Below are 13,769 nucleotides of genomic sequence, written 5' to 3'. Positions count from 1 at the left end.
CTGGCTGAACAGAAAAGGTACTGAAGCCAAATCAGAGTGCAAATGTTTATATTCATCTTCATTTGTTCAGCAACGACCTTAAATTCTACACCACACACACAAAACATTTCCTCTAACAACAAATTAAAGAGACTTTTGTCATCTTTACACTGACATGATGCAAATAGCACAAGTGAGAAACGCAGTTTTTAATGTAAACATTGATTTCAAGCTGACACCTGAGTACTAAGCATCACCATAAACTACATAGTAAAATAATTGTGTTTGCTTATTTACAGCATAGCAATATATATACAACAAGAACTCTCTGTGACATTAAGTTCAAGGTACATATTTAGCTCCGTTTGTAGTTTAACCAGCACGGGGAAAGTCACACGTCTCCTAATATGAAATTTACACATTAAGGATAAAGTGTTTGGAGCAAACATTGAGCAGCTCATGAGTGGTCATCAGTTTTTGGCTGGATTTGCCTACACCTTTGAACAGGAAAAGTCTACAGCGATCATTGTCCTAATTTGCTCCTACAAATGTTAGCATGCTAATGCTAATGCTAAAGTTTTATGAAAAAAAGTAGCGAAGTCAGAACTACAGTCCCCATATCCCCCACTCTGATAGTTTCAGTTTTATTTTATTTTTTTTATCAGTTGGGTAAATGGGCTTTTATACTTAACAAAAAAATATTAACACCTTATTATTTTCACATCTCGTCGTGTCACAACCATATGAATGTAGTTTATGGGCATTGTGTTGTACACCATCAAAATTAGCACATCATTGCGAAGGAAACTGTCCACAGTTTTTTCTACACACAAAAATCACAGAATCTGAAAAGTGTGGCAGGCAGCGCTACTTTTAGTCTGATACTACAACATGAAATCTTTCCCAACCAAATCCCTTTTGAAATGTTTTACTTAGGAAATAGAGTTAAGCTCTAAGTAATTTATTCTCAGTATTAATCTAGCAGTTCTGTTCAGATGTTTGGTAAGCTGAAAAGAGAATTAAAAATAATTTGTGAATTTGTTACATATAATCAAATTAAGTTTAAACTTAATTCATCAACATTTGTTAAACATGACAACTTAATGAATTTAATATATTTACTTTGGTCAACTTAATTTGGTTACGTGCAGCTAATTAAAAAAACGTTTTAAGTTGGATCACATGTTTTCTTTTTTCAGTGCTGAAGATGATAACAAACACAGCAGACATCATGGTTTAAGTTTTTAAAGTCAAAACATAAATACAATGTCATTTGCGAGTTTGTGACTTAAAATTTGTAAAAACATCTGTTCACAGACGACGTCCATCCACTCTAACTGGGCTCGAGTTATTTACAAATTAGAATAGGAAAAGAAAAATTGGCGTCTATCTGCTAAATTGGACTTGAAGCTATAATCACAATGAATGTTTTATACTTTTCAGATTTCTATTTGTAAAACCTTTGTAAAGAGCTGTTTAGAAGCCTGGCCTAAACTTAAAAAGAACCCCTGAATTAAATTAAATAAAATAAACTCACAAGGGAGTCGTAATGGAATTAGAATGAAGCTGAGGAAAACATTTTCATCTTTTTATATAAAAAGATTCATCCTTAGGAAACAATGAACAGATGAGAAAAAAAAAAGGCAATTTATCTTGTCAATGTCAACATACACAACTGTCAGTGGAAACAAATGGTAACAACAGTACGGAATATTAACAGAAAACCACAACTAAGCCATTTATCCATGCAGTCCAGACAACAGAAGATGGCTTCAGCATTCACTCATGTTACATATCTGCTCCGTCCATTGTGAGGAAACTAAAAGCCTCTGTTATCTGAGCAAAGTTTCACAAGCCGGAGCTTCCATCTCTCCCCTGGAATGTTATCCGGCAGTAATTCAGCCGAGTGTATGGTCCATATAAAACCGTCACAGACAGGATAATCACACCCAGTACGCTAGCTGTGCTAATGGACGCCTCCTCAGTGACTCCTGGTCAGAACAGTCCTATCACTGATGTCCATACATTTTGTCCCCTTTGCAACAAAACTTATCCTCTTGCTTCTCTTTGGATGATCAATCAGCAAATGATAATGAAGTTCCTTTTAAACGCAGAGCAGCGAGGAAGTTGTCCCTGCCTGAGTTAGCATGCTGCTACGCCGTAGCCAGCGTTGCTGTTGTCAACATTGATCTCTGGCTTGCTTATTTGCTTGGCCTTTTTGCCAACTCTCACGCTTTTAGAGTGATACTTAGCCGTTTCCCCCTTTTCTCATGTCAGTCATTTAAATCTCACTCGAAGCAAAACACTTCTTACCCACTGTGCTATTTTTGACTGATTCTAAACAGAGTGACAATTTAGCGTTTGGCCTCCTTGGTAGGTAGTTTGTAGAGCACTGCAGACACCTAAGAGTCATGTAACCTCTAGCCTCTGATGTTTGAGATTGACTAGATTTTATTCTTTACAGTTATTTGGTCCAGTTTAACTCATCCTTGACATTTTACCACAGGGTAGCTAACGTTGCTCCTCCGTTAGCTTAAAGGTTGAGTTCAGGACGACTTCTTCACATGCTGAGCTGAGAATTTACCACTTCTGAATTGCTAAAGTGTATATAATGTGATTATTCTCAAAGGCAGACATTTACAATTAAACAACCAAGTGCAATGTCACTTGTTTTCAATTTATCAGAACCTATTTATCACAGCTATGCGATCCAATCAATCCTATCTAGGAGATTAAATTGTTATTCAAGCTCAGAACATAAATCATCGATTCACAATTCATTCAAAGAGCCAGTACTTAATGATATTGTCAATGGGGCTCCTATTTGTATATTTTTTTTGTATAGCTTTTGGTGCTAATGTGTGTATCTTTCCCTTGGATATTAGTATTTTGTAGAGGTAAAAACCAATTTAGATTCATGATATTAAGATGCTAATATTTCTCATTTAAGTTAAGTTTGTCCCAGAAAAGGTCATATAGTTGTTTGATCTGCAGCATCATCTGCCATGATGGCCAAGAACGATCGCCGAGGAGACAGACTCATGTTGAAGTATCTACCTTACCATGACTCCAGATTAAACATGATCTAAGGTATGAATGAATGAGCGGACAATATTAAAATGCAGCTATAAGTAATGAAAACAGGTTCCTCTCTGATTATGCATTTTGTTAAGTGTTTAACATGCATGACAGTAGATCTGTATGTCATCTGCATGTGAGCTGTGCTGGAAACTTGGGCGTTAGCAGCCAAAAACAACATCCACGAGTGTTGAAAATGCTCGTAAATCAACCAAATCAATCACACAGAATAGGAACCAAAGTAGATTTGTGCCACTTTTAAGTTCTAAAGATGATCATTATGCTTGTCACCACTTGTTTCAGCCTCTGCGTCCGCTTCTTCATAGCTAGCGTGTTATGAGTCACATGCTGGCTCAAACGTGCACGGCCCAAACCCTTCCAGCTCTCTGTGTTGTATTCCTCAGTGAGAAAGTCGTTCTGACTGGACAAAAAAATGATCTGAGCTCCACAACAGAATCAGTCTAAACGTTGCTTGTCAAGCAAAGGCAACGCATCAGCTTGAATCTCAGTTCTCTTTTGGTCCGAACTCTTTGCAATTATTCTTGATATGCAGAGTCTTGTACCTGGGTTTAAATGTTTGAGGCTTTTATTTTGAAGTAAGAAAGGGACATCCTTCTTCCTTTCTTTCACAAATCTCGCTTCACGATGGGATGAAAAGTCGGTGACCTTGTGCCACTAGTCAGCCGCGCTGCAGTTCAATGAACTCTCTCTCTGTGATCACAGCAGATTTTATATGATCTGGAAAAAAGAAAAGGCGCGCACCTTCTTTACATTTCATTAATAAGAAAGTGTTGTCAGAGGTGTCAGATGACTTTGTGCTCTGGCGAGAAAAAACACCGAGCACCTGTTGCTTTTTGTAGCCAGCATATAAGATTACAACAACAAAAACAACAACAACAAAAAAAAAAACAGAAAGAAAATCCATGTTAGGGTTATCATGGCCTCTGTACACCCAGTGTATGGCAACAGTACGTGTGAGTCACACACGTTATTAACCGATAATAAAAACCAGAAGGGGGTCAGATTGCAGAGAGGTGCTCCTGGCAGGCCGAAGCCCGCCGCGTGGTGGGGCTGCATTTGGTCAGCAAGGTGATCTGGGTGCTGAAATTGTTGCCGTTGCTCCCGATGGACGGCTGCTGGTACTTAGTGTCGGCGCCGAGGAACCGCTGCAGCATCCACCTGCGCCACTTACGCTTCACCTCGGACTGCACCTGCAGGGGAGGCCGAACGGGAGAGCAAACAGTATGGAGAGAGCGAGGAGGAGGAGGGGTGGGTTAAAAAATAACAGACTCTGTGGCATTTTAAATAAGAAGAGCTAACACCTAAAATAAAAAAATAAAAAAGCTTTGTTTGAATTTACTCACCTCTCCGTTCAGGAAGCAGTACAGCACCGCGACGACGAAGCCCTGTCGGAGAGACGCAGAGGTGAAGGAAGAGAAAGCCGCGCTGCACAGCACAGCCGAGGGAAATGCTCCAAATATTTGCGCATGAATAATGACGGCGAGATTAAGACCAACTTCAGGCTGAGACAGGAGGTTCATCATGCGGACGTCTGGGACATGTTCCCGGGAGATAGCATTCTGAGCCAAAACGGTTTATAAACGGGGAGGATTTTCCAACTTTCCATTTTTGCACTTTGCTCTCAACATCCATGTCCGGTGGAGTACTGTAAATCAGGGGTGTCCAAACTTTTTGCACCGGGGGCCAAAATCGCCAAGCTGAAAACACTCAGAGGCCAGTTATTTATTAAAGATGCAAAAGTCATTTTATTGTTTTTTTCTTTTTATCTGCTCTGCGGTAAATGAATGTTGTACAGTTTCCTAACTTGTTGGTCAAGATATAGTCTTTAGTTTATCCCCAGCAACAAAAAATGAGAACTGTCTTTGAAAACCCTCGGTGAGATTTAGCCCACTTCAGTTATGAGGTGGGATTGAGTCTGTTTTTGAGTAAAACCTCACTGGAGATTTGTTAGATGGCGTTAAAAGTGAAAGAAAAAAAAAGAAAAAGACTAATTAAAGAAAAAACACTTGTTTTGTACCTAAAATTTTCTATTTAAGATGTAAAATTGTCACTAAAAAACACAACAAATCTCCATGGGCATCAGCCTCATTTATACCACTCCTGAACTGCATGAAGGGCCACACAAAACTCCTCTAAGGGCCACAAATGGCCCCCTTTGGACACCCCATGTTTTAAATCAAGTAACTTATTGCAAATGCACAATAGTAACTATTAAAACACACTATTTTGTGGTTCTCCTGATATTGACGTTGGATGTTGGCAGTAAATGTCTGTTTAAATAAAGACTTTCTGTCTGTTTGAAATGAAGACAAACAGGAACAAGCTTTACAAAGCGATTAGGTGTGTTACCTGAAATGATCCCAGAACCAGATCAAACACCATCCTGAGCTGCGGGTGGATGTGGTCAGGGATGAAGGCAAATATTATGTAGTTTATCCCAAACAGAGGGATTAATAACAGGGTGGATTTAGCCAGTCTCCTGAAAGCAGAAAGAGGAAAATTTATAAACAATGTTTTTTACATATTTGTTAAAACTGTGCCCATTGTCACGGTATAATAAGCTTTTCTGTCTCCTTCCTGTGGTCCTATTGCCACCCGCAGAAATACGGCAGTCAGAAACAACCAATCAGAGCCAGGAGGAGGGTCTTAGCGCTGTCAATCAATGCTGCATGCATAACTGTTGTTTTAGCAATAGCAATGCATAACTAGTAATGTTTCAGTTGTGCATTACTTTGTGTTGCTCTACTTACATAAACGTCTTATACAGACTGTGTGTTTATAAGATGACAAAATTGAAAAGAAATGCCTGAATGCATCTGGAAGGTATCGTGTAGCTTAGTTCGCTAAGAGCAATAACTTAACGGCAAATTTTAACAGCAGGAAACAGCTGGACGTTAACCTTTGCCTCAACAGACGTGTTGCCGTTTGGCAAAGGAAAACCTACGAGTACTGGTTGGACTCCTTCCTTCCGATGTCGGGACAGTTCATTTTCTGCCGCAGAATCCGGATTATGCAAATGAAGAGGAAAAAGTTCATCTGATGAACAGAGAAGTGGGGCGCTGGTTAACGGGGAGCGTCACCTGAAACGTCAAGAGCCTACATTTGATGTAACTCATGTAACTCACAAGAATGGCAACTAAGATGGGCGTTTTGATGATCCACCATGACGCGTCGTCGATTGTGTCCCAGCATCTGGCACGGACGAGCAAAACAAGAAAAAGAAAGAAAAAAAAGAGAGAATATAGATTAATAAAAGCAGGAAGCAATACTACATTTATAATATACCCACAAAACATTTTTTAAACTATTGACTCTGCGGACTGACTAGAAATGCAAGATTTATTTTTTGAGTGGGGAGAGAATCTTATGTATGACTTCCCTTCCAATTCACAAATATATTATCTTATTTTGTCGAGTGTTGGAGAAACAGTTGGCAAACTGTCCAGTTTACGGTTCAAAAAGAAAAAAGTGCTAAGAAACTTTCCTACATTTGCTAATTACAACAATGCTATTTACTTCTAAGATGTGAAAGCTTTACGATCAAAACAAAAAAAAAATGAACAAGAAAAATTGGAGTGAGAGCCTTTGTGAAGCATCCTTCTTCATGAGGATGCTTCACAAGGATGCTTAGCTGCAGAGTCTAAGAATCTGCAGCTTCTTTCCAAGGCTCTCTTTGTTTTTACTAGTTGTAAAAGTCGTTGAGTCTTCAGTCAAACCATCAGCTAAATTACAGGGAACTGGCTTTCCAACAGTGCGTGCACCGGCTCACCAAAAGCAGCCACTCGCACTGAAAAGCTGTCGTTTTCTGGAATGTTTTTAGAAAACGACAGAACGCTTAACTCACCCAGGAGGATTTAAATACGCTTTTGTAACCACCCAAGCAGAGATGAAGATGGTTGGAGCCCCTGTGAACGGACAGCAGACAATATTATCTGTAACATCAGTGTTAAAACATTCCCCGTCTCAAACAGGAGTCGTCAGCTACTGCCACGGGCATCCAAACAAACCATTCGCAACATCAAGACGGCCTAGTATGTGGGCGAGCCATGCCTGCATTACTTTATAGCCGAAGCCGTTACGCATTCTGGGTATGCTTATCTTTTATTTTTACAGGATTCTTATGAGCTCAGTGCCAATATTGGCTCATCTGGGGACTCTGCTTGGAAGTCACATGGTTCTCTCCATTCTCCTGCTGGAAAATACCAATTCAAGCCTATTTATAGATATTTTATTGGTGTTTTGGGCAAAATAAAACATGGTTACCGATCATCCATCTCAATAGTTTTTAAAGGGCTAAAAGAGATGTGAAAGCAAGAAGCGTCAGATTCTGGCAGCTCTTCTGTGAGAAAGTTTGGATTTTATTGAATGACTGACGCAAAGAGGGAAAGTTTAATCTTTAGGTTAAAATCAGTTTTATGTTTTTGATAACTTAGTTCGGCTCTTTGAAAATTTCTTGAATCTTACACTGCAAGTGCAGAGACGCTGCTGCTGAAATCAACATTTACTTTGCCAACATGTCATATAAGTTCTTTAAAAAAGGGAGACTTACCCCAGCCAATCAAAATGTACCACCAAAAGTACTTCCTCTCTGAGAAAAAGGAGACTGCCAACAGAGCGTGAAGGTAGAGGCCCTCCACCAGCAGCCAGAAGTAACTCGCCATGACTCCATACTGGAACAAGACCACTACCGCCTTGCAGCCCACCTGCAACACAAGCACCAGTCTGTGGCTCGCTGCTTTCACTCCGCATACAATGTAAATGTATTTCAAGACAGAAATAATTAACTTTAATTCTCATCAGAAATTGCTTTTGCAGCCTGGAAAGGTTCTTCTCCTTTTTTACAAAGGATTTGCCAGTTAATTGTCCAATTTGTGTTTATGCCAATGACACTGTTGTTTCCGCTTGCTATTGTCTTTTCTTAAAAAGTCAAAGCCACGTGCAATTTAATGTTAGCTTGGTTTAAAGTGGTTCAAACAGAATGTGTTGTGTGTTGTCTGACTGAATTTTAGACATTCTTCTCATTTGGTTGTTGATTTTGATGTCATTTCTTGGGAAGGTTGACTCCCTCGAATATCAACTCCTCAGTCCGGTTAATTGTTTAGCCTTTCGGATGAGAAAGAAAATACCAGCACGCCACAGCGGATCACATTGTGTATCCGCGTTGGCGCTCTGAGGGATGTTTTTAACTTTCCCTACGGATTGTTTTCAGATCTACATAATGTAGGAATCATCATATTTTGAGCATGTTTACGTTGAATTAGCTTCAATTCGGTAACATGGGGTGTGCATAAAATTGACGTAACACTGTTATAAACATGATAAAACACCTAACATGACCATGAAGAAGTCTTTATGAATGTTTATGACATGAAGAGACGTTCGGTAAATAGTGACAATTTCAATGCAAAGTTGGCCATTTTAATGGACGTTTATTGCAAGTTTTAGTACAACTTTGCACTAAAAGTGACATTATTTACCAAATAATGGAAAGTTGGTGATTTTAATGCAACATTTGGTAACTTTTGTCATAATTTACCTCTTCATAACAACAGTCATAAACATTCATGAAGACTGCTTCTTGTTTATAACATGTGTTATGTCATGTTTATGACAGTGTCATGTCAGTCTTATACACACCCCTTCAAATAAAGTGTTACCAAATTTTCATTTGCACCAGTTTATTCCCACATGTGCACACTTTAACCATCCTATCAAAATTAAAATAATATAAAGAGCCACAGATTCATTATTCTATTAAATCCCAAAATCAATATCCTTATTTTATTTTATTGTTCTGGCTGTATATCATTCTTAAATAATGTAGAAACGCAATTATAATCAAGAGCAATGATGACGTAGTTAAAATTGGGAGTTTATGAAGGTTTATTTTTGAAACTCTTCATGACGACAAAGAAAAGTACTGCCTAAGATGCCTTTACATCACACAACCAGACGTAATGAATTGGAAATCATGTTTTGAAATGTACATTTGTCTGTCGATTTCAAGCCTGGCGGTTGCTCCCAGTAGAATAAAGCTTGCGCTCTTTAAGGCATTTGCAAGGAATGATTCATCAGATTATAACAGAACATTCTGCTCCAGCTAATCTGAGCTCTGCACCACTGTCTGCTCTGATGCCTTTTATCTTCATTTAAATGAGGCATCGGCCGTGCATTAAGAAACGGATGGAAATCCGTTTGAGCCACACGTCTTCCAACTGCAGGCGAAACGAAAAGAGTGTCCCGTTATCAAAGACCACTGCCATCCATGAGGCACAGCGCGAAAGATTCACAGCTGTGTGAATGCTGGTGGTAACTGTGGCGCAGGGGAAGAGAAACGGCGTCAGAACAACTTTGTGGTGATGTGGTTCTGGTGATGTTAAATATTAATTCTGTAATCTCCAAAGAAAAGGCTGTTTTTGATTTTTAAAAATCAAAAACATGTTTCTAAATGTTATTTAGAAACATTTTTCATTCATTCATGAGGCAAAAATAGGGCAATTTAATACAAGTCAGGTTTTGTACAAGTTACATGTAATATTTGTACAAACAAATTCTTTGTATCTCATTTTGTAAATGTGATATTTTCCTCCATCCTTTATGACCTATAGCTGTACTTGTAAAACATTTTTAAAATCCTGCTGTTTCTCAGATTGTGAACCTGGATCTGACACACAAGGACTTCCAATCACTCCAACCTGCTAAACTCGACTTCTGCGCTGGTATTATTGGACCTTTTTGCTTTGTGAATCAGACACTGGCTCGGCACAGAGTGAAATAGAAGGCAGCAAGCATAAAAACAAATCTTTAGAACCACTTGAGCTCTTCATTCCAACTAACTTGAACCAAAGTATAAAAAGTCACTTTTTAAAGTGTTTTCAGAAACATCTTCGAAAGTGAGCAGCTGTGTTTGGTGTTGAGTAATCTTGGAATCCCTGAGAGGAAATATCTCCACTCAGCCATTAACAATCAGCCCTCGGAGCAGCAGGTTATTTACAGTCTAATGATCTAATTCTAGGTAGAGATAAGGGAGATAAATCAGACAAAGTGAGATTTGAAAAAAAACCAAACTCCACCGACGTCCCACTGAAACAGCCGTGCTGCACTAGAACGACACAAGACGTTTATCGGACTCCTGTTGTTGCCTGGGCGCCTGCGGCAACAGTGATGTCAAGACAAATTGCTTCTAAGAAGACATCGCACCTGTAAATGCAGTTTATTGCCAACGGTGTCTGTGGTCCAGGCTCAGCGTTAAACAAACAGGAACTCTCACAGCATCCTGCTTTGCAGAAGAATTAGAAAACCTGGGTTCAGGAGTGTAACAGACTCTGCAAACACCGTTACACCCTAAACGTTGGGTAAACTCTGAGCAAACACTTTTAGGGCAGTAAAGTCTGAAAGAGGAGTTTCTTCAAGTAACAGAGGAAATCAACGATTTGGGAGAAAAATGAACTAACCGTGTCGTTTCCCTGAAAGGTTTGTACTTTTTAGGACGAATCTCTTCAGCAGGGCCGGCACAAGCCTTTTGGGGGCCCTAAGCAGATTTTAATTCGGGGCCCCTCATTCAAACATGTTAAAACCAGATACTATATAATTTCTAGCCTACACTATACCTGAAACATACCTGCTATTATGAGTGTCATTTGTGATCAGCTTACACTGCAAAACCACAAAATCTAACCAAGTATTTTTGGAGTAGTTTCTAGTTCAAATATCTCATTACACTTGAAATAAGACAAAACTAGCTATTTGTTTTAGAAAGAAATAGGAGCTTATTTTAAGTCAATAACTGCTTAATATTGGTTAAAAATGGTTAGCTACACTGGCAGATTTTTTCTCTTATAACACGGAAAGAAATTTGTGTTATAATCTACCAGTGGAACTAGTACTTTTTTTATTAATAAATATCAAGAAATTATTGACTTAAACTCCTATTTCTTGCTGAAAAGTTACCTGTAAGTTAGTGTTGTCTTATTTTAAGTGAACATAGATCCTTTACACTAGAAACTTCACCAAAATGACTTAGTAAGATTTTTTTTTTTTTTGCAGTGCACATCATACCAGTGTTATTATGACTATTGATTTTAACCTTGTTACAGGAGTAGCAAACAAGCAAAGGTGTTCTAATTAATTCACATTTTTGAAACGCAGAGTGGTATCTTTAAGTGTGGCGTTTTTAATTTAACTATTTGAAAGTAACATCTACAGACAAACACTGAAATCACAGTAAACAAGTTAGCAAGTTTAATAGTTTTTGGTTTTAAAACGTGGAATAGAACGTGCACACTGTGTAAAAATGTGCAATCTGTCACTACGAAATAAAATCAAAGGATGCTCTTGTGGGCCCCAAGCAGCCACTTAACTCACATATGCCTTGGGCCGGCTCTGTAAACACCGTTGGTCATCTCCATGTGTTTAGGCTGGTCGGTGTTTGGCAGATCAGACAGCTGATTGGACGGATTTACTCACCGATGCCTGGCAGTTTTCCGTCTCGCCCACCTCGTACAGAACCACGTCCTTTATAAAAACGGTGACGGCTTTGAGGATGAGAGATACAAACAGATGCATGTGGATGTAGTTTCTTGTGCAGTGAAGCTTCCTGCAGAAGAAAGAAAGAGGACAAAAGGATCACTTCCAAAAGGAGGATCTATATTTAGACGAGCTGCATTGGTTTACCCAAGCAAAGCAGAAGTAGATTAGTGTTTGTTACTGTTGACTGTCGTAAATCAAAGTTCTGTTGCCGCTTCTGAATGCCAACACATAAACCCTGAAGTAGTCAAGAACTAAATACAGTATCTGCTAAACACATAAAAGATTTAGTTTTCCCAGAAAAAATGCATATTTATCAGCCAGAAACAGATGTGCAAACATCCAAGTTGACAACCAGCAGAGTCGAACAATTTCAGGGATTTGATGACATGCCACTAATGCGAATTCTTCACTCCGAGTGTTTTCAAACAGCGGTTAGGCCGATGACTTTGGTGTAATTGCGTGAAACCGCCAGGCGGATCATCTGAGCAGATCAGATGAGACGCGGCGCAGCATCAGCCAGCTGCCCGAGCGCTGCATGTAAAGCTGAACGTAAACAGCAAAGCCTCATGACATCCTGTGTTTCTGCTGCGCGGCGCGGGCCAATGGCATTCCGTGACCCGCCGGAGTAAACACAGGCCTTGTTGTTTAGCCCGTCATGTGCAAACAGCACAAATGTGAGAAGAAAAGGCTGCTTGCTAAACAAAAAGAAAAAAAAAAAAGAAAAGCCAAACACACTCTGGCTAAACTTATCAGTGTCGCATTATTGTTTAAGAGGAAGTCGAGACAGAGGGTCAAATCTGCCTTTTGGATGTTGTAAACATCGTCCGCCCCGCTAAGTGGTTAGACTATAGGCTGTAGCTTGAGTTTATAGTCACTTACGACTAATAGCGTTGCGGCGTTCATGCAAGAAATGTCAAAGTTTTCAAAATTCTCTTAACACTAGCATTACCAGTGTTAAGCTTCTGGAAAATAAAGGAAAGGAGCATTAAGATGTGGTTTTATTGGTCTATCTCCGTGGTTTTCAAACAAGTGACACTTGGGCACACTTGACAAATGAATTAACTGTGATGTAAGGATTCAAAACACAGATGGTCAAAAAGATCTTTTTAAAGTTTAATGGGCGTTACTTTATCAGAAATTACAAAAGAAATTTGTAAATAATTTCTTACTACAGTTTTGATAAAGCTTTAAACGCAAGACAAACATATTAGATAGGAACTTTTTAGGCCATTTTTTCTAAATAATAAAATAAAATAATAATAATAATAATGTGGAAATGTAAGAAAGAATATAGTAAAATAAACATACACAACCCAATTATGAAATTGAAAAGTAAAAAGATATGCATAGAGTCTGTCCTAATTCAGGGTCTGCGTCCTCCAAAGGTCGCCTGGGAAAACGTCACAGTGATGCGACGAAGGCTGTGGAAATTTAACGCTCAAAAAAACCCCAAAACTGATAAATTAGCAGGCTTGCCCTTTTGGAACAATTTTGTTTTATAAAATCTGATGGTAAAAAAATTAAAAGCTTAACGCAGATGTGTCCAATTTTTTAAAAAAATATGCCCGTATACATATGATTTTTTTTTTTTTTAAAAGAAAGAAAAAAAACTTAATTTGATGAGTTCCATAATTTAATTAATAAAAAGGATTAAATACATAATAAATAAAAAAACCTCAAGAGTTCAACCTCTGGCTTTACTAGCTTATGTTTAGCTACTTCGCGGTTGCTAGGAGACAGGACACAACAGAAGTAAGGGCTGTAATAAACTTGAAGCCGTTCACATCCGGTTTACGGCGGGTTCTTTGAAGGAAGCAGTCCCTGAGCCCAGACAGACCCGAGATGGACTTAAAATGAAAACTATGAGCTAACATAAAGTCACCTTTCCCATATAATATGAATAAATAAAGACCTAAATAAAGTCAAGAACTGTCAAACCTTAGACAGCCATGGATCTCCAGTGATCGTAGGGATGATAGTTTGTTGGAAAACTGTGCTCTAAACGATGAAATAAATATATGTTTGGTTTGAGAATATTCCTTACCGAAAGAAACAGAGTACGGTGATGGCAACCATCAGAGAAATAAGGGAAACGCTGTGACCGATTGTGTAGCCAACTTTGATGGTGATGTAAAAATCTCCCTGCAACAACATTATCAGTC

At 38.8% G+C, this 13,769-nt stretch overlaps 1 protein-coding gene across 2 annotated transcripts in view; it reads right to left on the bottom strand.

The window, feature by feature from the left end:
• Nucleotides 1-31: 31 nt before the first annotated feature.
• LOC102234040 (vasoactive intestinal polypeptide receptor-like) overlaps nt 32-13,769 on the bottom strand; it is a 30,565-nt gene continuing 16,827 nt past the window's right edge. For both annotated transcript variants that reach the window (XM_023335666.1, XM_023335668.1), the window contains exons 5-13: nt 13,652-13,749; nt 11,545-11,674; nt 7,628-7,781; nt 6,923-6,983; nt 6,204-6,270; nt 6,023-6,114; nt 5,428-5,557; nt 4,422-4,463; nt 32-4,268 (exon numbers count right to left, since the gene is read on the bottom strand). In XM_023335666.1, the coding sequence (XP_023191434.1) occupies nt 4,077-4,268; nt 4,422-4,463; nt 5,428-5,557; nt 6,023-6,114; nt 6,204-6,270; nt 6,923-6,983; nt 7,628-7,781; nt 11,545-11,674; nt 13,652-13,749 (966 nt within the window). In that variant the 3' untranslated portion in view covers nt 32-4,076. The remainder of the gene's footprint in view (nt 4,269-4,421; nt 4,464-5,427; nt 5,558-6,022; nt 6,115-6,203; nt 6,271-6,922; nt 6,984-7,627; nt 7,782-11,544; nt 11,675-13,651; nt 13,750-13,769) is intronic.

Source organism: Xiphophorus maculatus, chromosome 6 (assembly GCF_002775205.1).
Source record: "Xiphophorus maculatus strain JP 163 A chromosome 6, X_maculatus-5.0-male, whole genome shotgun sequence".
Lineage (NCBI taxonomy): Eukaryota > Metazoa > Chordata > Actinopteri > Cyprinodontiformes > Poeciliidae > Xiphophorus > Xiphophorus maculatus.
The sequence above is the reverse complement of the archived record's forward strand: the minus strand, read 5'-3'. Positions and strand labels throughout refer to the sequence as shown.